This window comes from Pipra filicauda, unplaced genomic scaffold (genome assembly GCF_003945595.2).
Source record: "Pipra filicauda isolate LSUMZ 115617 unplaced genomic scaffold, ASM394559v2 scaffold208_size1342795_pilon, whole genome shotgun sequence".
Lineage (NCBI taxonomy): Eukaryota > Metazoa > Chordata > Aves > Passeriformes > Pipridae > Pipra > Pipra filicauda.
In genome coordinates this window covers 1-23,347 of record NW_024104319.1, presented here as the reverse complement: position 1 = coordinate 23,347, position 23,347 = coordinate 1, and the positions used below count along the sequence as shown (strand labels likewise).

The window sequence follows — 23,347 nt, the reverse complement described above, 5'->3', positions numbered from 1 at the left end:
AGGTTTAAGGGTAGAGCAGGCCTGGTAAAAGAATTTGAAAGTGTTCTAGAAGGATATTGGGAGGCTCTTGTGGTTTTGCAAAATAAATTTCTTGAATGTTAAGAAGTCTTTTTTTAAAGATATTAATTATGTCTAAAGGATAAAAAAGGATAAAAAGGATAAAAAGGAAAAAGCAAATTTACTTACTTACAGGCTGAGTAGGGTAGTGATTTCTTGCTGCATTCTCCCATTAAAGTACATGTCAATGTAATTTTTAAACTTAGTTACAAAGTACAAATGCTCGCTTGTGGCATGAAAAATTTGAATATGTGTCTTATAAACATCTGCTGTGTGTCTTCTTAGCAATATTTTCAGATAAGTCTCTTTGTGTGTTTGCTATTCCAGCTTAACTGTAGAAGTTCTAAGAACGAAAGGTCCATGTGTTGTAGAAGAAAATGATCCCATCTTTGAGCGTGGCTCTACAACTACATATTCCAGCTTCAGGAAAAGTTTTTACACAAAACCGTGGTCAAATAAAGGTGAGTATATTTTTGGTTTAAAATTTCAAGTCTGCAGTAAAGTCTTGCTTTTCCACCTATGCTTTATGCTTAACTTCTTTTTTTTCCCCAATGGAGTAAATGGATCTACTTATGTGTCATGTAGTGTCAACCCTCCCAACTTCTACAACAAGAAGAGCTATGATTTTTACTGTGAAAATTGGTATATTTAAAGAATCCAGTGCCTTATTATATATTATATATAGGCTACCTGTGATTTTTTTTTTCTGTCATGGATGTTTAATGCTGAAAAATGCTAGTCTGCTTTATCAAAAGCATTATTTTTGATTCTAGTGTACAGATCAACTGCTCTGTATGGAGCAGTTAGTACTTCTTAACTTGGTTATTCCAACCTGGGCAGGAATAAATCACAGAAAGTATCTCTGGACTGATTTCAGTGTAAATAGACATCTGTTCTTATGAGAGGGTGGGTTGTTTTTTCTTTTTTTTATTACTCCTGCTGTGAATTGGTTATTATCTCTAGGCTGACAACACCATTGCTAGACCTTTTACAATTGGGAAGGACTTTTTACACCTGTAGATGGAAAAATTTAGCTTCAGAATTCACTGCTCCTTTTGGGAAGAATTGACTGTGCACTCTTTTCCTATTAAATAATAGTGGTGTTTTACGTGGTGTTTTTCTGCTTTCTGTTTGTGCTTGTGTTCATAATAAAAATGGACGTTGACAATTTGGGATTGGTTAGTTTGATTTACTAGCTTTACAAAACATATTTCACACTCTGCAGTTTTAACATGTTAGACAATTCTTTCTGTTGATAGTTCATTCAGCAAATGTTACTAGAGGTACGTAGGTAAAATAACACATATACTCCAGCTCACCTGGACTTGCAGCTACGGTAGGTAAACTTGAAGTTACTGATCTCATAGCATTGAGTCTGCAAGGTGTTTTTATTTCTGAGACCAAGGAGGATGGTTTAGTAAATGCTTAAATGCATATGATATTTTTTCTTATTTTTATTTCTCTAGAAACAGATATGTTCTTTTTAGCTATCAGCATGGTAGGAACAGACTTCTCCTTGATTGGGCGGCTGTTTCCTCATAGAGCCAGAGCAGAAATCAAGGTAAAAATTAAAGCACTCAATAAAGCAACTAAACATCTGGTTTTGCTTTTCTTTTTCTCATTTGCATTCCCATGCTTCCTCTGTTAGTATTGATATTTTTGATGCTACTGCGTCTGTAGTAGTGCTTTCTTTAATACCTGTTTCAAGAGGTTGTAAGCATCTGAAACATTAATTTGCTGTTTGAATTTTGATCGATGTATCTAGTAAATCTAGCATAGTTAGACACAGTTTGTCTTTATTTTAAATGAAGAGTGATGATAAGCATAAGTGGCTGTTTGGTGGTGGTCTTCCGTGTTGTTTCTTTTGTGGCATACAGCTGGGGAAGTCTATTATTGAAAGTCAGGACAGAGGTATTGAAAGTAATAAAAGCAGTATATCTTGTGATATCTACTGGTGACAGATTTTATATTTAAAAATTAATTACAAACTTATGTTCTGTGAGTGTCTATGTAAATTCAGCAACTTCAGTTGACTTGCATTGAAGGCTTATCTTGGTCTGCCATTTTGTATAACATGCTGTTACATTTCTTGCTTAATGAAAAGACAACCGTATGTTTGCTTTTAGAACAAGTTCAAACGTGAGGAAAAAGCTAATGGATGGAGAATAGACAAAGCTTTCAGTAAGTAAAGTAAATGTACCCCACCCTACAATGAGTCATTAAATGGTAGTCTATTTTCACAGTAATTTTTGTACTTTGCCTTGCTTGAATTAATTATAAGGAAGTTTTTGCTCATAGGTGAGTCCAGTAGCTGTGGAATCTTAGGTTTTTATAACAGGCATGGTTCACAGTGAAGATCTTGAGGTTTATTTTCTTTTTTAGGTGTCTGCTTAACGAGATTAATATAAACTTTCGTATATATATTCAGTTGAAGGTTATTCTGATTCATGGGAATTTCTAGCAAGGTTGTTTATTGTAAACTGCTTTGAGAGTCCTTTAAGAATTTTTTTGTTAATTGAATGAGGTACATATGTCCTAGAGCAACATGTTAATACATTATTTGATAGTATGGTACAATTTGAGTATTTGTCAGGTCTTAAATTTTCTGAACTACTTAGTTTTGTAATTTGGGTTTTTTTTTAAAACCAATCTACCATAATCCATGTTACCTTTTTGTCAACATTAGTCCCTGCTCAAGTGATACAGAAGATATTTTTCAGAAGAACGCTCTGTTGATATAACTGTTGCTTTTTAATATCATGTCATATACCACTGATTATTTTACAAACCTGAAACTCAAAAAAATCATGAACTTTGAAATCTGTTCTATTTCTTTGCTTTAATCTGATAGAAGAAAAACGACCCTTTGATTTTGAATTCTTTGCCCAGCTGCTTGAGAAGGTCTTAGCAGATGAGGAAAAGAGGAAACAAAAGACTGTTAAAAGCCAGAAGCCAAAGGAAAGGAAGTCACCAAGGCCTCGGAAGAAGTCAAAAGGTACTTTAAAAGAGTGCTTGAGGTGGCATTACAGAACAGTGGTCAGTAATGTGTTACTAGATGAAAGATCACTTAGGGAATCTTTTCCTTCTCTGTTGTGAACGGGGCAAGAGGATCCTAGCCTCATAGTATAACTGTGCAGGTGTAGTTTACTGATGTGTGGGATGGTAATAATTACTAACAGCAGAAACGTGAGACTGCAGTGAAATAAGTGCTCTTGTGCAGTCTGAAGCACTGCTGTTCTAATTTACCAGTTGATAAGTATCTCTGTGAGTTGCTAATGAATTCACTTGTAGAATCCTTGAGCCAAAATCATATTTTTGGCAAGCTCTTCTGTGATTTATTTTAGATATGAATTACATTTAGAACCCTCTTCTTTTGAGGGTTCTGTTTCTCCTTTAAGAGTAGTTTGCCTTCCTGAATCTGAAGAGTGTGATTCTTTTCAGAGACTTTTATAAAAGTTGTTTTATCTTTCTTGTCTGTTCAAAATAAAGATTATGTTTAATTACCGTGTTTAATTGCTGTAATAGTGTCTTAATTACTTTAGTACCTGGGAAGGGACCTTTCACCTTTCTGCCTAAATTAAAAACAGTTATACTGACACCATTTCATAAACATTGTGCTAATTCTATGGGGTTGTTCACTTGTTTGTTCCATAAGGACCCATTCTTTTTTAAGTGGTATTGTGTAACAAACAAGTGAACAACCCTTTTAAAGGGGATGCTAGCTAGGAAACAAAATCAGTGTTTAGTTCTTAAAATCAAAATAGTTGCTCTTTTCTATAGCCTTGGTTTTTGGATTTGATTAAGTAAAATATCCCATCTGTTAGGACTTAACAGCCATATAAAGAAATTCTGTTTGTACACTTCATTGATAGATTAAAAGTACTTAGTGTGTAGAGCAATGTGAGTATGCTTTTCTACTTCTCTTGCATTTTGGAGTTTTAATTACAGGGGAACAAATTCATTTAAGAGTAATGAAAAGGACAAGGAAAGGTTCTTGTGGTTTATGTTCTACATAAATACAGGATCAAGACAAAATGTCCTTAAAACAGTAGAGAGGAGAATTTTAGAATCTCATTAAACCCAAAAAATAACTTGTCAGTTACTAGCTAGACAATATTTCAGCTTTCTTATGTAAGGAAGCACGATCAACTGCAAAACATTTCATGGTAAAAAATTACATTTTCATGGCATATATTCTGCAACCATCATCACCTCTTTCTGCAGAGATATGATAATTCTTTCTGGAATAGCAATGTCTGTTTTCCCTGAATCCAAATGTAACTGTGTAATCTGCTAAAAAACATAGGAACAATAACATTTACTAAATTTGCTTTACATCCCATATTGACCTTCCCCTTGTGAAGTGTCCTGGGTACAGAATGTGTTTTGCGTTTAATGTTGAAGTTAATCTGTGCTGAAGCTTTTCTGTTAAGTCAGTGACTGCCTTCTCATGGTCCTGCCCATATGTCTGGCAGTATATTGGCAGTGATGTACGAATACACAAGATGTTGCTAATAAAAATGCCTGTGCTGTTTATGGCTGTGTATTACTTCACCAGTCTATTAACCAGGAACCATAATGTCTCAGTAGCAAAAGCTGCCAGCACAGGAGCTGCTAATGATCAAGATGAACTTCAGGAAGCCAGAATTTCTGATGAAGAAACAGAAGCAGACGGTGTGACGGCTGAGAAAGAAAATGAGGAATCTCTGGGCATTTCTGAACAGGCAGAAGAACAGGTTGCGTTAGAAGCATTAGCAAAAAAGAAGAGAAAGAGGAAGAGAAAAGATGATCTTGAAGAGGAGGTGGAGAATATTCCAGAAGAAATGTCTGTCCCTTCAAAAATTGCTGAAGAAGGGAAATCCTCTAACAAAAGTAAGAGGCAAAAATGCTCAAATGTTCAAATATAAATTTTATATAAAGACATTGTGAACTTAAAAAATGAGAATTTGGTCTTTAATTTCTATTGCTGATCTGCCTTCGGAGGTTGTGGAACAATGCCTTTCAAGATCAGCTTTCTTACTAAATCTAAAATCTATTTTAGCTGAGAACAGTTATCTTAAATCTTAACACTTGGTCTTTTTCTACTGGGATTTTTGGTATTAAATTTACTCTTCTTCACTGCAGCTAGGATTTGAGAATTGGAATTTGAAGATGTTTCCCAGAATGTCCAGATTGATTTAGTTCTTATTAATTCTCAGGGAAAAAAGTGGTACATGATACAAGCAATGATAGTCATACGACTTGTAGAGAAGAACTGGATTGTGCTATTGAAGGAAAACAAGATGAAACTGCTGTCACAGAGGAAGAGAGATCAGAGTCCTGTTTACCAGTGACCGACCAAATGGAGAGAGAAGGTGGTGTTGATTTATGCAGGTAATGTTTATAATGGAAAGTTTAGGCAAAATAAAAGAGTTAAAAGTTTTAATTTTGGTTTTATTTATTCATATTAACTGCCACAGAATGTGCAGGTTTTTGGTTTCTGAGAACTGTCCCGGGTTTTAGTAAGCTGTTTATGATTTACACAATCAAACATATGAAAATATTCTCTGCCTTGATGGGCTGCACTTGCAAAATTGATGTACATTAATACTAAAGTCACTTACAAAACTGATTGCATTCTTTTTGAGTGTTTAGGAAGAGCATTGGTTTATCCGAACTCCTAATATTTCTCTTCGAGCACTGGTTGATAATGTTGCTAAGTAGTGTTGCTATATGCTTGAAAAATTTGTCTGTTTTTAATAAAATGGTTCTTGTGGAAAAGGAATGTTGCTTAGACTTTATTTTTGCAGAATATGGGTGGGAGGCTAGCTTTTGTTTTGTTCAATTTTGGGCATACTTTTACTTATAAGAAAGTGAATGTTTATTAGACTTGATATATGTGAAAGTGGTAAATGTAAAAATTCATTATGAAACTGTGAGTGCAACTTGAGAGTCTTGCATGTTAGTTCTATTTAGCTGTATTGCGATTAAAGTTTCTGAGAATCTGTATAAAATAACAATGTCCTTTAATACCTCATTAGAAACATATGAAGGAACAGCTATTTGCCTTTGAACTCAGCATAGATGGTCCCTAAGGATAAGAGGAAAGAAGCTTCTGCATACACTGTTCTTGTTAAAGTTTGTTTTTTAAAAACAATCTAGTCTAGAATAATCAGATCAGATTTAAACATCATCTTATAATAGCAGTGCAAAAGTACAAAAGTTGTTTTAAAGCTCTTATTCTGCAAATATCACTAAAACTTGTAGATTCTCTGTAACATAGATACTTATGTCGAAATTGCGTTGTTTTGCTGTGCAACTTGATCTATCTGTAAACACTAATAGCTTTTTTTTGTAAAAATACACTAATGTTGCTGTATGCTTGTATTTATTTCAGCTTTGAAGATGTCAACAATGTTATATTAGAAACAGAATCAGCTAAACCGAGGACTGGGGATATTAGAGATGATACATCACAGGAAAGCCAGATTTCAGAGTTACCAGTTACAAAGATTAGAAGCCAAGAAAGGCAATCTGAAGAAACTAGAGAAACAAAGGTATTTTTATTTTTTATGTAGTTCTTCTCAAGACCTTGCCCATTATCATTAGAAGAGGTTTGTAAATTAAATCAAAGCCATTTTTTGATTGTTTTTGTGATGATTTCACCACTGGGTGGACAAAAGTCATCAGGTCTAAGAACATCACCAAAATTTAAATAGTATCAGTTTGGCTGGGTTTAATGGATTGTCTGTTAACCTGAATTTATTCAGAGAGTATACTGTGCATGCTTGTCATAGACAAATAAAACAGCAGAACAGTTTAATTATCCAAAAGTGAAGCATTGCAAAATGAACAATTAAACCCTGGAGCAGGATTTTGCTGGCATACGCTTACTAGTACGATGTTGGAAACTTATTTGAGTGGGGACAGCATTAGGTTGTTTGTGCTGTCTCAGAGTGGAAACCTCTGTGAACTCTTGTCCACTGTAGTGGCTACCATGGGGTGTTCCAGGAATGATATAGGAAACTGGACCAGGATTGAATGATCTCTCCTCAGGTATGTTCTAATGAGGTCCAGCAGTTTAGAAACTTCTGGAATTGCATCTGGTTTATTTTGAAGCCCTTGATGCACCACTTACTCATGATTTTGTCTAGCTGCTTTTTTTGCATCTACCAGTACTTCTGTGATGAATTGCATATTACAGCTGAGATAATTATTTACTTAATTAAAAAAGGGTATTCTTTGGATTGTTTTAAGCATGCTGCATGGTAGTTTAATATGCGCAATACTTCTGTTGTTAAGTTCCTGTTCATCTTTATGATATTCTTGTTCATCATCTTCAAGCTATTCTTGTTTATAATGCCATGTCTCCCTCTCTCTAACAATATTGTTTTCAGGGTGAAAAGTTTTAATCTTACATTTCTCCTCATACAGAGAAAGTTCCATTCCCTTGATAATTCTTCTATCCCGGTTTCATTGTAATTTTTGGAATGTCATATCTAAAAGGCTAAAGAACAAATAATTCGCCTGTTGCATTAGGGAAACACTAACATGTAGAATTTCCTAATATCTCACCACAAACTTTCCCCTTAAGATCATTCTTCATCTTAGAAAGTACAAAAGAAAGGGAGAGCAGTAAAGAGTGTCTACCCTGACTTCAGTAAGGCTTCTATCACTGTCTGTCTCCCCTAACATCCTCTTGTAAGGGAGCTGATGAACCATGGGCTGGATGAGCAGACAAGGAAGTGCACTAAAAACTGTCTGAATTGTTGGGTTCAGAGTTTTATGAACAATGGTACAAAATCCAGTTGGAGACCAGTAACTAGGAGTGTACCCTGTGGGTCAATACTGTGTCGAATCCTGTTCAACACCGCCCTAAATCATCTGGAGGATGGGGCTGGGTGTAACCTCAGCAAGTCTACAGATGAGGCAGAGCTGGAAAGAATTGCTGAGACACCGGGAGAGTGTGCTGGCATCCAGAGGGACCTGGAAAGGCTGGAGATAGGGGCCGACAGGAACCTCAGGAAGTTCGACAAGGGGAGATGCCAAGTCCTTCCCCTGGGGAGGAACAACCCAAGGCAGCAGCACATGCTGCAAGCCAAGCAGGTGGAAAGCAGCTTTGCAGAAAAGAACCTGGGGGTCTTGGTAGCCTCAGAGTTGAAAAAACAGCTGGACTGCATTAGGAGAAGCGTTTCCTGGCGTATTGACCAGTTCTGGGCTCCCTGGTAGGAGAGACACGGACATACTGGACACAGCCTGTCCAAGGGTCTTAAAGATGGCAAAGGGATCGAAGCATCTCTTGTAAGATGAAAGGCTGAAAGAGCAGGAATGGCTCAGCCTAGAAAGAAGGCTCAGGGGGATCTTCAATAGCTACATGAAAGCCTAAAGGGAGGATGTGAACACAACAGACCCAGGCTTTTTCTGGTGGTGCCCAGTGCCAGAACAAGAGACAAAAGAGACAATGGGCAAAAAATAGAAGAGAAGGAGGTTCCTTCTGAGGATCAGAAAATACCTTTCCACTGTGAGGGGTACTAAGCCCTGGCACAGGCTGCCCAGAGAGACAGGGGAGTCTCCAGCTTTGGCAATATTGAAAAGCTGTGTGGACGTAGGGCATTGGGCAACCAGCTCCAGGTGACCCTGCTCGATCAAGAGAGTTGTACCAGAAGACCTCTAGCAGACCCTTTTAGCCTCAACCATTGTAGGAATCTTGTTTCTGCTCTTCTTTACAGTAAAAGTTTATTGTTTCTTTTCTACAACATTTTTTTTCTTACTCAGAACAAAGACATACATCACTCACATAGACCAGATGAAAAACAAAGTGCATCAGAACGTGGTTCTCAGTCTGAAATCATGTAAGTAGAATTATCTTACCTTGCAGTGGTACTGGAAATAAATCTGTGTCTACTCAATTTGGATATAATTCTGCTTGACCATAGCAAGGTGAACTAGAACAGAAATCATGATAACTTGTTTTCCGTATATGATGAAGTTTTTTGATAGAAATTTTGATCACTGAGGAGCAATTCATTGAACTAAAACTTAAATGTTAGTGGGAACAGGGAAGAAGACTTAACTAAGTTTAGAAAAAGAAATCTAACCTATCTGAAGTCAGCAAGAACAAGAGATGAATTTCTGCTACTTTGTGGGTGAAGCTTGCTTGTGAAAGTTGATTTTGTTTTTTTAATGAAAGGGCCTCACTTAATTCTTTGACATTCATAATTGTCCATCAAAACTTATTAACTATATGCATTATGTTTATGGTGTATTCCTTCCTTCCTGTTTGGGCACTTTTGCTCTTTGGAGCTCAGAGCAAGAATTGAAGAAGATACTCCAAGATGTCTCTGTCTTACTTGCACTCCTTTATGAAGTTAATCTTTGTGACTATTTCTTACACTGAGCAGTGGTATTTAAAGAAGTCTGTGCCTTAAGTTTTCCTTTTTGCGTGATCATCGATTTCTTATTCCATGATATAATTTTTAAAGGTGATTTATGGATGGGCTACTAGTTCATGCTAAATTGGTTTTCGTGCTTCTATCTTTCCCATTTGGAAAGGCTCTTCTGATAAAGACTATCAAAGCTTTATTTGTCCTGCCCTAGGAAGAATATAAGAAAAGGTAGTAGTTCCCAATCTGAAGATAGTTGGTAAGATGTAAGGCTTTGCCACTGTGTGAATCCCTGGACACACCACTGCAGTGGTTAGGACACAGAGAGTGATGTATGTACCCCATTCTTCAGTAATGTGTGGATGTTGGCAGTAGGACAAGGTGTTTGAAAACAGCAGTTCACTGTTCCATGGCTGAGATAGCTTTGAAATGGCTTGGAGGGACAGGAGAGGCAGATAGAAAATTTTGTATATAGAGCAGATTTCTGTTGTTTCTATTAAACCCAATAAACCTGTTCACACTGACATGAATTGTGAATCCCTAGGAGACTCATTGACATGAATCCCTAGGAGAAAAGGTATTCCTATTTATTTAATGGCATGAAATGCTTCCTTCAGGTATTTTTAAGTAGATTCCACTGAAAGCCATCAAAGTTGTTAAGGTTTATTTGATGCTCTTTCAATAAAGTAGCATGTCTTCTAATATCAAAAAGATGAAATTTTTTTTCTGTTTATTCTCTTGCTGCATGCAGTGTCTTGACTTATGCAGTCTGTGATGCTCTTGAAGCACATCTTGGACCGTATAAAACTTCAAGTGTATATTTGGTAAGCTTCTATACCACCTCTTTTTATGTCTTAAGGAAAACTGAAAAATCAGCAGACAGAAGGCGCTTGCAAAGACCTAAACCCAATTTGATGAGATCATCTGGAAGGAGGGAGACAGCAGCACAAGACAAAATGGAGTCTGAAGCTTCCTCTCCAAACCCTGAGAATACAGATGAAAAGGTCAGAGGGAGCCGTTAATATGTTATGTTCTTGATGCTGTTTTCATCAGGCGGATACTGTGGACCAGCTACAGTCTTATAAGTAGTATTTTAAGAAATGCTACTGAGGTATCTACACACTTCTCAAAGGGTAATATTTCTTGCCTCAATTCCAGTGCTCTGAGGAGGACAGTAGAAGAAGAAACAGAAATGAAGCCACAGAAGTGGAGAACAGAGATTTGGATAATGAATCTGAGTAAGTATTGAGATCACTTCTCCAGTCTCCTGGAATTAACTAAATATAATTGTTAATTTATTCTATACAATGCTCTTATGAAAAGACAACAATAGCGGTGAAGTTTTAATATAAATCTTAAAATTGACTTCAGCATTTTCTTGGATGATATCAGGTGGCACTGTGGCAGAAGGTATGTATTTCTTTTCTGGAAAGTTGAGGAAAGCATTACTTTATGAAGTACCAACTGTGCTTGGAATTTGAAAGGGGAAATTGTGGGAATTGATAACCATGGTTTTGCTTTCCTCCTAATCTCTGTTGTCAGCTAAAGGCTCTGCTTCTGATACTTGCAGAGGCAGATACAAGTATGCAGTCTAGGTAAGGTCCTACACTGTGTGAAAAATTAATCTCTTTTTAATAAGTAGATAAATTGAGTTTCCACACTCTGTAAGACTAAACAAAGTTTGTTTCTCATGTGAAGAAACTTGCCTAAATTTGGGCAAATCATTCTGAAGACAATCAGATTCCAGTAAAAAAAGCTGTGCAAGTTACTGAATATTACACAGGCTTGAATATTTTGTAGTAAATGTCACTGTTCTGGATCCTTTTTGCAGAGAACCTGAAAAAACTGCAGTTGTAAAGGCAGTACTTAGAGGATGTCGACAGAGATTTAAACCTAATATTACAAGAGCATCTGGAAGGAAAGAAGAGCCTGAAAAAGATGCAGGAAATGATAAAATGTCCCATCTACAGCTTAAGGGGGAAACTGAAAAGGTATTTAACAGAATAACATAACTAGAGATAATGTGTTAGCTAAAAAGCTGCTGGATGCAACAGTAATGTGATCTTTCTGGGGTTTTTCTTTTCTTTTTTCGCCTGTGCTGGTTTAAAGGTAAACCAGCAGGGGAAATGAACTCAACTCAAAAGAGAGATTATAAGTCAGAATAACAATTTAATAAAATAATACAATAAGTATGATTATACAGACAAACAATTGGTTTTAACCCACAATATATAACCCAGCACCCTGGGTCATGAACAGAGTGGTGTTCTTTGGGCCCCGAGTCCAAAGTAAAAGGAGAGGGGAAAACCTGTTGCAGTCTGGTTGAGAGTGGTGGCCTGCAGTCTTCCTCTGGATCCCACGAGTGGTTAAAAAGGTCCCAAGGCTCCAAGATTATATATCCTCCAGTTCAGGCAGGAATGCTCAGTACCTCCCTCAGGGTGGGGAGTTCCTTAATGGGTGTGAGGACAAAAGCAACATCCTATCTCACAGGCCTCTTAACACCTAGTTTATAGCCTGAGGAGTCAGGCTCTATGGACAGATAGTGTAAATGGTTCATTGATAACAGTTTCTGGGAAATGGCATGGAAGGCTATAGAATACACAGTTTTGGGTTACACCCATCCAGTGATGAACTGGTCTCAGCTGTCCTAACTAGGACATTGCCCCAGAGTATGACCAGGAATTAGCCACTTACTTAGCCTACAGTGACAGTGTGATATTGCTTAGAAACCTCTGCTATGCTGAAAGCTTGTTATGCAAACGGTGGATACCAATAATCTTTCATGTCCTACAGCAAATATAGCTTTAGTTGTTCAATCTGATTTTTACTGCACCTCTCTGACTATGAAATGTACCCTGTAATTGCATATGTCTGTCACAAGCGATTTGTTTTGTCTCTTGTTATTTACAGTTACTTGGTCAGTCAGGTAATGCTGGACTTTATAAATGTAAGAGCGTTAACATCATGATGTTCTATTTCTGTTTAGAATACTGACCAGAGTAATAGGTCTGATGTTACCAGTGAAGAAGCTGCAGAAAAAGATGACCAAGTCCTGGCGACAGTGTCTCAGTAAGTGTGAGAAAAATGAGGAGGTATGTGCTGCTCTCCAGCAATTTGCCATCCCTTGTGGTAGTACTTCACAGTGTGGTAATTATAGAAGTTTCTTCAAAAACTTCTGCAATGAGACAGAAATTGAGGGAAGAATAGGAATCTTTACTCATGCATGAAACATAGATTAAGCACTTTTGTTTTTAAAGTGGTGCTTTTAAACGAGAAGTCAGTCATGGTAAATGCGAAAAAACTTAAGTCTCTTGAAAACTAAAAGAAGCCTTCCGCTACTGGCTTTAATACTGAAATGCATCTGATTCAGTGGTTAAGTATTTAAACAATGGGAATAAGTGTTTGTTCTCAAAGTGTAGTTAAGTGTTAGGTGTCAGGTAGGATGAGAAAAAAAATCCAACATGTGGGTAATTTAAATGCACATATTTATTAAGTTTTGTGTTTTTTTTCAGTGGAGAATTGGCAGCTGTAGTGTAAAAGGAGGAATAGGTTTTACAGAAGAGATTGTAAGAAGTGAAATTTAAAAAAAAGCCAACTGCCCCTTCACCCCCAAAAAACCCAAACAAAAAACCCCAGAACAACCTAAAGCAACAACAGCAACAAAAAAAAACACACTCAAATTTTTGTTTTTAAAGAAAGATGATTGAAGAGGATGAAGAGAGATAAACTAGGTTTGATAATTAGTTCAAGAAGCTAGTAATACATTCTAGATCTGCGTATGTTAATAACTGTTTCTAAAAAAGAATGAAAAAGCCCCACTTCTCTAATTCTCCTCCCACTTTCAGACATGATATGTATTTCATGGATCTTACGTGTTTTTCCAGGTCTAATGAAACAGTGGGTTTACAAGAAGACAGCAAACGGAGTTTGCTGAATCCCGCCCCTCTAAGGAGAGGCAGAGTACAGAGACCAAAACCAAATCTAGGAAGAACTGTTGCAAGGCAAAAAGAACTGATAGATGAAAAAGATCCTGAAGAGAAGACAATTAAAGGTGGAGAAGTAGAAAAAGATATAATGCACCACAGAGATGAAAACAATGATCCCTGCCTCAAAAGTGTAAGTTTCTTGAGCAGTTGCTTAGGCACGCTGTTTTGCTGAGTCATTAGTAGAAGAATTTGGTAACAGAGATCTAGCTACATGCCACATAATTTGTAAGGACAGCCATTGCACGCTTTGTTTATTCTTTCAGCATAAACTAAATTGTCATAAAATTTCCTCGTGTTTGCACTTGGATTCTGTTTCCTATGGTGTTGGGTTTAACGCCAGTCAGGAACCAAGTTCCAGCTTGCTCACTCACTCCCCCACCAGCAGATCTTGGAGATAATTGGAGGGGATAAAGCTAGAGAACTCGTGGGCTAAGATAAAGACCTTCTGTTGGCAGGCAGGTGTTCAGCCATTCCCAGGAAAGCTGGGCTCCATTGTGTGTAACAGTTACTTGGGAAGACAAACGCCATTCCTCCCACTTTATACGCTGAGCATGATGTCATATGATCTGGAATATGCCTTTGGTCAGTCTCAGTCAGTTGTCCCAGCTGTGTCTCCTCCCAGCCTTCCATGCACCCCAATCCCCTCACCAGCCTGGCAGTATGAAAAGCAGAAAAGGTCTTGACTCTCTGTAAGCCCTGCTCAGCAATAACAAAAATGTCTCTATACTATCAGCACTGTTTTCAGCACAAATCCAAAGCACAGCCCCATACTAGCCACTCTGAAGAAAATCAACTCTACCTCAGGCAAACCAGCACTCACGGATAAATGGTTTATGTCTCCCTTTGTTGTATTCGTGATACTGGATCTGAAAAAAGAAGTGCAAAGAAAAAGGTCTCTTGGAAGATCAACCACTTCAGAAAGAAAATATAAAGAAAAATAACTTTTTACTTTTACAGTTATGTTCTGATACTAGTTGACTGACAATAAGAAAAATACATCTTAGTGTTTCTGTAAGAAGTCCTAAAACTTTTTCATTTTCCCCCTCCTCTCTTAAATGAGTGGTTAAGCAAATATTTCATCTTAATAGAGTGAAACTTTTATTCCTTTTAGAATTTGACAGTTCTTGAAGACACTCAGCCATGCACTGTGATGTTAGAAGGGGATGTTTCTACAGATTCTGAGATGAACTCAAAATCTACAAGACAGTGTTTCCAAGAAAAGTCCTCAGAAGCAGAAAGCTGTGAAAGTGAAAAGGGATTGTCAGATGCCTTGAAACAGGTTTCAGATTTCAATACAGGGTAAGGTTTTTTTTAAATGGAGAGAAAGGATGGGTCAAAGCCATCAGTATCCCTAGGTGTTCTACAATTTTATCAACTGCAGCATTACAAACAAGTTTTATATCTATAATGAGAAGTTTAATCAAGACAATACTAGACGTCAACAAACAAAACTCCAAGGGTTTGAAAGCACTAGGTTTGTATGCTGTTGGATGTTAATTTCATCTTTTAGACCATGGGCCTAATTTCCAAATAAATACATTTTTATGATGCCTAGTTCCTGTGGTCGTCTTCTCCATGTTGGTCTCAGCAGTGCATCCAAATGTGCTTATATAAATCCTTGAGTACAGGGTTTGGTTTCCTCTTAAAGTGTCCCTTAAAAAAAAAAAGGCAACTACAAGTGTTCTCTAAGTCTGCTCAGTAACATTAAACATGGTTAGACAAAGGCATTTGTAAAATATATATATATCCCCTGAAATGCCTCAACCTGTCTTCCAGGTCTCAACTGAAAATTGCAGTTGTTCTGAAACGGCACCTTTTCTTAACTTATCTTTACTCGTCTATTTATCAGATACACAAGCTTTTGCTGGTGATTGCTGTTTTTATTGGACCTTTTTTCATGTCAGTAACTTTGTTATTGCTCTGAGAGCTGCATACAAGTATGCCATGTTGTCCCATGCTTTTGATTGCTCTTCTGTTTGTTTTTGTAGGGAATCTCATCCTCAGAAGGAAGAGGAGAAAACTGTTTTATCATCAGCTCGGCTACTTAGGAGTCGATTCCAGAGACCAAAGCCAAATTTAAGAATGACAACTAATAGAAAAGAAGTGCTGGATATAAATAATAAAGGTGTATTACAAAAAGATATCAACAAGGAAGAAAGTTTGACAAATTGTGACAGTGAATGTAGTATCCTTCCTGACACAGATGTGAGGCTTTTTTTTTTTTGTTACGTTGTATTTGAGCCTTTGGGTTTGTGAAATGAAACACTGATGATTTAAAAAAATACAAAGTTAATAAATTTTGAAACAATTTTTTCAAAAGCTAAAATTTTGTACATTAAAACTTCTGTGCTTTTCACTTGGTTGTATGTGAAGAGAAAAAGATGAGTGTATCTCTCCTTATGTGTCCAAATGTCTTTCTGATCCAAGGTGGCTTTGTAGAGTTGACAGTGAAGAAAGAAAAGTATTAATACAAGTTGGCAAAGAAGGAATCTGGATTTGAAGCTATTTAAGTTTAAAATAAAAAAATGTGTATTTGTCCTGGAAAGATTAGGAAATGGTTAGTGAGCAGTTAGAGGAATTTTGCAGGAAACACTTTAGAGTGTGATTAGTACTCAACTTCATAGACATCGTAATGTCTGTGTTGGGTTTATTATCATGACTTGCTCTGGTTCTTGTGTTTTCATTTTTCAGAAAACAGGAAAATATGAAGTCCTAAAACCACTAGAACCCTTGGGAAAGGAGATGTCACTTCATGTTCAGGAGATTTCTGAGAGGCCAAGTTGTAAATCCCCAAAAACATCTTCAAGATCAGAGGATGGTGAACTTGAGTTGTGTCTACCTGATATTAACCAAGATGATATTTTAACTACTAACGCAGGGTAAGACCTTAGCTACTTTTGGTTCCTGACAGTAACAATGAAAGTATTTTAAAAGGAAATTACCAATGGATTCCTTAGTGGCAAAGATAATCTAATAAAAATACTGCACAAAGTTTGAGTTCTTACGGTTTTGACACTAGTGACAATTCCAGTAACAACTCCCAATCAATCCTGAAATTGTGCGGGATCTGCTACTTCATCTAGATCCTTAAAAATCTGTGGGGCCTGATGGGATTCTTTTAAAAACTCAGTGGTTTTATATGTAAAAATAGGGAACCTGCATTTGTTTCTGTAACATGGTTTTGTATTAAATTTCCTTTTTTTTTTTCCCCATCTAACTTTGCATTGATAGCAAAAATAGCACTGAAGAAGAAAGTAAACAAAAACCTCCTCCACACATCCAGTTAGTGCCGAGCAGTTTCCAGAGGTACAAGCCAAACGTGGTAAGAGCTGTTGGAAAGGAGTTAAAAGTATCAGAAAATGAAAAGAATAAAAAGCTTGAAGAAAAGCACTTAGTATTGCAAAAAGATGAGCTTGCCAGTACTGCCACTGTAAGTCTTAATAAGTGCTTTTGCCTTCAAAGTTGATTCAGAGTTGCGTGTTCTGCTTTATGAATTAAATTAGAACGTTTAAGTTGCACTCCCTGAAACTGAGACAATATACTAGTTGAAAAAAATTCCCAAACCCTGGCAAGTTGCATGTATACCCTTGCATGTATAAAAGCAGTGAAGTCTAAAAGTTTAACTATTATTTTTTTCTGTTACATGAGGATCTGATTTTGATTGGACTATGTGATAGTGAAAAGGTTTATGCATTCTTAATATAAACTCTACAACAAAAATGCATAACAATTAGCTTTTTTTGCTCATTTTATCTTTCCTGTTTGGATGAATCAAGTGTGTGTTTAGGAATTTAGTATACCACATAAAGTGATGGCAAAACATAGTTATTTTTATGAAAAAAAAAAGTTTTATCAATTTGATAGGTTTTGACTGGCTTCACCATTGCCTGATACTCCTTTACACAAGTAGGTTGAGTCATTCACCTACACTGTGTATCCCCACAGACATTTTACTAGGCACTGTAAAAGGGGTTGAAATCCTCAAAAACCATTATAGTACGATGAGTTCTCTGTAACCATTTTGTGGATTGCACATGAATCATGTCATGGATATAGGCCTATCTGTGTAGACTTGCCTCACATTTCAAACACAGCTAAGCTTTGTTGGAGTGACTCATTTTTTGGAGTGGTTATAGCTGGTTTTGTTCTTGAACCTGTGTGGAGTACTTGTGTGGTGCATAGGAGCACAGGTGTGCTACGTCTGTCGTCTCCCCGTCAGTGCCACAGTGTTGGCTCACCCCTCGCTGAGAATAGTTCCTTGTGGTTCAGCTTTGGCTGTTCTAACCTGTGAACCACGCAAGTGCATCTGCTCTGTGCTGGGCAAGTCTGTAGAAACAGAGTGGGTCTGATGCTCCTCTTTACAAATAAAGCTGTTACAGACCTGGTGTGGTGAAGGATATGTTTCACTGGCTTCTTTGTGGAACCAGTGTGGCAAATACAGAAGTAAAGCTTCATAAGGCTTTCTGAATCTGAGCTCATGGTGTTGTGGCTCAGGTGTGTCTGTGCTGCAGTGTCCAGTTTTCAAAGGTTTTACATTTGCTGAAGTATTTTGTTTCCACGGTGCTTTATGTAATAGAGAGTTGATTGAATGCTGAAAGGACAAGTGTTACCCTTAATATGTGGGTGCATATTGTATTTAAGAGCTTAACTCTGGGTAGCCCAGAACTACAAAGACTTCTGTTATTTCTTGCCTATAAATTGAATTATGATAGCATGATTCTTATCTTTATTCTAATTGAGAAAATAGTGCAGTTTATATTTTTGTATATAAAATATATCTGTTTTAGAAGCTTACTTGTTCCTATTTCTCTTCATGCTTCTTTTACTGTAAATCAAAGGATGAAAATGAAGCTGTATTGTGTCAAGCAGATGTATTGAGCAGAAAGGAACAGGAACAGCAAGAGGTGCCTCAGGTGCCCTCTATTTCTGGAAACATTTTATGTGAACAAAGCAGGTGAGGTTTGAGTTTAGCGAAATTACATTTGAAAGGCTTTCTTGTCGTGCATAATGAGACACCTTTGAAATGTCAGTTCTCTTGTTCCTTGTTTTTTTGTCTTTCCCCAAAGTTTAATTTTCAATTAAACTTTAAGCTTCTTTCAGTGTTTTCAGAGCACATTTTTTTTTGAGCTGAACTACTTGTCATTGTTTATCCGGTACATACTTGATCTGTAGGACCTCATAGCTCTTCCTGACCAAGCATTTTGATTACTGGATTTGTATTTGCAAAAGTAGCAATCATACGGGTAACACATACAAATTTTGCAAAATATCAGAAACTTATCTTTCACTCATCCCAGTGTGCTCTTCTGTTTTACTACTGCTCTTGTTAAAATAAGATCTGAAGTGTGTCTTAGACTGCAGATACTTTGATGTTGGTATGGTTAGCAAAACAACTTATTTCTTAATGTTAAAAATGCCTTGAGAAAGAAATTCTGTTATTCCTTCTCCAGCTTAACCATAGGTGAGAAATATATATTTGAAAATACAATTTTATTGATCTTAAACAAAGCAGTCCATCAATCTCTAACCCTCTCGTATAAGTGTTGATTCAAAATTTAATAAGTGCAGAAGTGCTTTTTTCCCCTCCTAGCCAAAGTCAAGTGACATAATTTTTGTGTGTGTTTTTTTTCTGTTTTGGTTTTGTTTTGTTTCTTTGCTTTAAATTCACCAGTGCTGAAAAATCTACCTCCCAAGAAGGCAAGCTGGGTTCTCAGAAACCAGGACAACTCACAAGGCTTGAAGCTCTAAGAACTGGACCAAACCTGGAAGAAACATATAGCAAAAAAGAACCTCCAGTAGCACAAAAACTTGCTTCTCCAGATGAGGAAGAAATGAATAAAGGAGAAAAACTGTCTGTGGCAGAAGAATCAGAAAAACCTCTCTCAACAGTGAGAATTCTATTCATATATTTCTGGCTTTACTTTCTGATGCTTGGCTCCACACCAGCTGGTTTTTTTTGACATCTAAATGAGTTGTTGTAAATGCAGCCATTAATTTTGGACTAGTGAGAATTCTTGTTCAATATTTACACCCTAATATGAGGTGTTCCAAAATCCTGTCAGTGACTCACAGATAAGATATCTAAAGACTTCACTTAAACTTTGACATTTCAGTCATATTCTTGATACATGAATAGGTACCTACCTGCCATATTTCTGTTGCTGGGTTTCTTCTGAGCTCCTTTATGACTGCTCATGAAAGACTGCACTGGTCATAGTATCTATTTTTATTAGTTAAATACCTTCCCTAGAAGAATAAGCAACAGTGATGGTGCCATAAACTACTTGAAAGCTTTTAAACAAAGTTTTGTCTAAGGTTAACAGCTCAATCATAATTTGCAATGCTAATATTGTTGTTGTTTTTTCTAATCTAAGGATGACATGGAAGTATTGTTTGTGGGAGATTTGGCCAAGAATGACAATCTAGACATAAATTCAAGATGTATGAAGTCAGAAATGCTCTGTTCTTCTAAAAAGCCACCAAACGACCACAACAACGGAGGGCAAGAAGAGTGTCCATCTACAGATGCTATGGGAAGCATTCTGAGTGCCACAGAAAGGTAGAGTTCCCTTTTGGCAAAGTATAAAAGCTCTTGTCCTGGTTTCATCTGGGATAGAGCTCATTTTCCCTTAGTAGCTGGTGCAGTGCTGTGTTTGGATTTAGTGTGAGAACGATGTTGATAACACACTGATGTTTTAGTTGTTGCTGAGCAGTGTTTACCCTGACTTTTCAGCTTCCCAATGCTCTGCCAGTGAGCAGGTGTACAGGCAGTGGGGAGGCAGCACAGCCAGGACAGCTGATCTGAACTGGCCAAAGGAATATTCCATACCATAGGACATCAAGCTCAGTATATAAACTAGGGGAAGGTGGCCAGGGGCTGCTGATTGCTGCTTGGGCATGGTCTGGGCATCAGTCAGCAAGTAGTGGGCAATTGTGTATCACTTGTTTCTCTTGGTTTTATTCCTCTGTCTGACTCTATCTTTCATTATTTTATATTTTATTTTGTTTCAGTTATTAAAGTGTTCTTATCTAATCCCACAAGGCTTACTTTTGCTTTTCAGCTCTCCTCCCCACCAGAGCTGGGGAGTGACCGACTGCATCGTACTTACTTGCCGGCTGGGGTTAAACCACAACAGTCCTTTAAAAAGTTTGTCCATTTGTCCAGTTGTTTCCATACAGCACTTGCTTTTGGAAGTATAGACTCTGAGCTGTACTAGTCGTTATATACTATGTGCTGTGAAAGTCACTAGGTGGCATCCTTAAGTAATATAAGAATTTTAACAGAATTTACTCAAGGCTGTTTTCCTTTTTAGAAGGTACTTTGCAGATGAGGGTAGAAGCAAGTAATCATACTTTAGCTGTCTGAATTTCTCAGTAATAGATTCTTAGGGTACAGTGCACTTTGAATGTGGACCAAAGACTGAGCAGTGCCCTTTGCACTCACTTATAATTGAGAAATGGCAAGTAGAGAAACATAAAATGAGCTTGCTGTCTAAGATGTATTCAGAGTCTCTTCAGTTTTTCTTTGAATTAGAAGTTCCTGCAATGATGTGCAGTCATCGAGAGAGGGTCCCCAACTCTCTTGGTGGAGGGGATGGTTTTTATGTATGTGCAATACAAGGCAGATAGATAGTGCCATTTACATGTAACAGTTCTGAGTTGTGCTATAAGGTACCTTTTGTTCGATCTAAACTAATGCAGAGCAGTCTCAAATCAATTCACTTTTGCTTTTCTCTAAAATTAGCTTCTGGTTCTCACCTGTGTCTGAAACTCTGCTTAAAATCTCTTCTGTAACTTACATTGAAATCATATCCCAGTCTTTGTGCTAACAAGACAAGGGTTTTACTTTACAGTCTTTGTGGCTTCTGTGATGGTGGAATTTCACAGACTCCCATAGTTCAACCCATAGTAGTTGAGGTTGGAAGGGTCTGCTAGAGGTCTTCTGGTACAACTCTCTTGGTCGAGCAGGGCCACCTGGAGCTGGTTGCCCAATGCCCTACGTCCACACAGCTTTTCAATATTGCCAAAGCTGGAGACTCCCCTGTCTCTCTGGGCAGCCTGTGCCAGGGCTTAGTACCCCTCACAGTGGAAAGGTATTTTCTGATCCTCAGAAGGAACCTCCTTCTCTTCTATTTTTTGCCCATTGTCTCTTTTGTCTCTTGTTCTGGCACTGGGCACCACCAGAAAAAGCCTGGGTCTGTTGTGTTCACATCCTCCCTTTAGGTTTTTATGTAGCTATTGAAGATCCCCCTGAGCCTTCTTTCTAGGCTGAGCCATTCCTGCTCTTTCAGCCTTTCATTTTACAAGAAATGCTTCAATCCCTTTGCCATCTTTAAGACCCTTGGACAGGCTGTGTCCAGTATGTCCGTGTCTCTCCTACCAGGGAGCCCAGAACTGGTCAATACGCCAGGAAACGCTTCTCCTAATGCAGCCCAGCTGTTTTTTCAACTCTGAGGCTACCAAGACCCCCAGGTTCTTTTCTGCAAAGCTGCTTTCCACCTGCTTGGCTTGCAGCATGTGCTTCTGCCTTGGGTTGTTCCTCCCCAGGGGAAGGACTTGGCATCTCCCCTTGTCGAACTTCCTGAGGTTCCTGTCGGCCCCTATCTCCAGCCTTTCCAGGTCCCTCTGGATGCCAGCACACTCTCCCGGTGTCTCAGCAATTCTTTCCAGCTCTGCCTCATCTGTAGACTTGCTGAGGTTACACCCAGCCCCATCCTCCAGATGATTTAGGGCGGTGTTGAACAGGATTTGACACAGATTTGACCCACAGGGTACACTCCTAGTTACTGGTCTCCAACTGGATTTTGTACCATTGTTCATAAACCTCTGAACCCAACAATTCAGACAGTTTTTAGTGCACTTCCTTGTCTGCTCATCCAGCCCATGGTTCATCAGCTCCCTTACAAGAGGATGTTAGGGGAGACAGACAGTGTTAGAAGCCTTACTGAAGTCAGGGTAGACACTCTTTACTGCTCTCCCTTCATTTATCAAGGCAGTCATTTCATTGTAAAAGGTTATCAAGTTGGTTAAGCGTGACTTCCCCATTGTGAATTCATGGTGACTACTCCAATCACCTTGTTTTTTTCATGTGTGTGGAAGTAGTTTCCAGGTTTAGTTGTTCCATCACTTTTCCAGGGACTGAGATGAGGCTGACTAGACTGTAGTTCCCTGGATTCTCCTTCTTGCCTCTTTCCAAGTCTTGAGTTTAGAAGCCCAAGATTTCTATCTTACTGAGCTGAATGTGCTTGAAAAGATGTAAGAATATTGTCCTCTTTGAAAGCAGTAGAGCCTTGAGCACTGGAATTACTGAATATTAATGTTTCTCTGGCTGCTTAATTTTGGAAACCTATGTTGGTATAGCTGAAATTTTCTACTCTACCTTAATGTAGAGTATTTCTTAGTGTTGTTTTCCTTCCAAAAATTTTTCCCAAAAGCAATCAGAAAAGTTCATTGCTGCAGAGGAATTACCTCCTTTTTGCAGTGTTTTTTTTCCTCCTTTGTGTTTATTTAAACTTAATCAACTAAACAAATAAATATTCAGAAAACAATTTCATTTCTAGCTGGAAGTCTTAAATTTTGGATAGTAAGCAAGCTTGTAGAGTGTATTTTGTAGTTCCTCAGTAGTAAAAGTTGAAACATATTTTTGTAGGTCCAATGATGAATTAAGTTCTGGAGAAGAAAGTGAACAGAGAGCAAGGGAACTCCACGGGATCCCAAGGTCAAACAGAATGAGACTTACTAGAAAAAGGGATTATCCCAAAGAAAGTGAAAACAAAGAAGAGGGCAACACTGAGAACAGAAATGAAGAAGAATGTTTGCTGTTATTAAAAACAGATGTATCAATGGTAAGTCTTCATCACATGTTTTGAGCCAATTATACATCAATTCTTTTGCTTAAGTTCTCAGAACCATAGATGGCACAGAAATCCAGTATATTGCTGG

General features: G+C 37.7%; 1 protein-coding gene across 4 annotated transcripts in view; it reads left to right on the top strand.

Moving 5' to 3' along the window:
* The window catches only part of BDP1 (B double prime 1, subunit of RNA polymerase III transcription initiation factor IIIB), a 32,096-nt gene extending 8,776 nt beyond the window's left edge, over positions 1 to 23,320 (top strand). For 2 of the 4 annotated variants that reach the window (XM_039380941.1, XM_039380939.1), the window contains exons 6-26: positions 385 to 518; positions 1,524 to 1,618; positions 2,184 to 2,238; positions 2,909 to 3,052; positions 4,645 to 4,929; positions 5,256 to 5,430; positions 6,434 to 6,593; positions 8,812 to 8,888; positions 10,279 to 10,423; positions 10,578 to 10,657; positions 11,251 to 11,410; positions 12,406 to 12,488; positions 13,304 to 13,535; positions 14,517 to 14,704; positions 15,394 to 15,610; positions 16,097 to 16,284; positions 16,637 to 16,835; positions 18,244 to 18,359; positions 19,077 to 19,293; positions 19,780 to 19,964; positions 23,055 to 23,320. In XM_039380941.1, the coding sequence (XP_039236875.1) occupies positions 385 to 518; positions 1,524 to 1,618; positions 2,184 to 2,238; positions 2,909 to 3,052; positions 4,645 to 4,929; positions 5,256 to 5,430; positions 6,434 to 6,593; positions 8,812 to 8,888; positions 10,279 to 10,423; positions 10,578 to 10,657; positions 11,251 to 11,410; positions 12,406 to 12,488; positions 13,304 to 13,535; positions 14,517 to 14,704; positions 15,394 to 15,610; positions 16,097 to 16,284; positions 16,637 to 16,835; positions 18,244 to 18,359; positions 19,077 to 19,293; positions 19,780 to 19,964; positions 23,055 to 23,274 (3,355 nt within the window). In that variant the 3' untranslated portion in view covers positions 23,275 to 23,320. The remainder of the gene's footprint in view (positions 1 to 384; positions 519 to 1,523; positions 1,619 to 2,183; positions 2,239 to 2,908; positions 3,053 to 4,644; positions 4,930 to 5,255; positions 5,431 to 6,433; positions 6,594 to 8,811; positions 8,889 to 10,278; positions 10,424 to 10,577; positions 10,658 to 11,250; positions 11,411 to 12,405; positions 12,489 to 13,303; positions 13,536 to 14,516; positions 14,705 to 15,393; positions 15,611 to 16,096; positions 16,285 to 16,636; positions 16,836 to 18,243; positions 18,360 to 19,076; positions 19,294 to 19,779; positions 19,965 to 23,054) is intronic. The other 2 variants (XM_039380940.1, XM_039380943.1) reach the window with 2 other exon arrangements.
* The last annotated feature ends 27 nt before the right edge of the window (positions 23,321 to 23,347 follow it).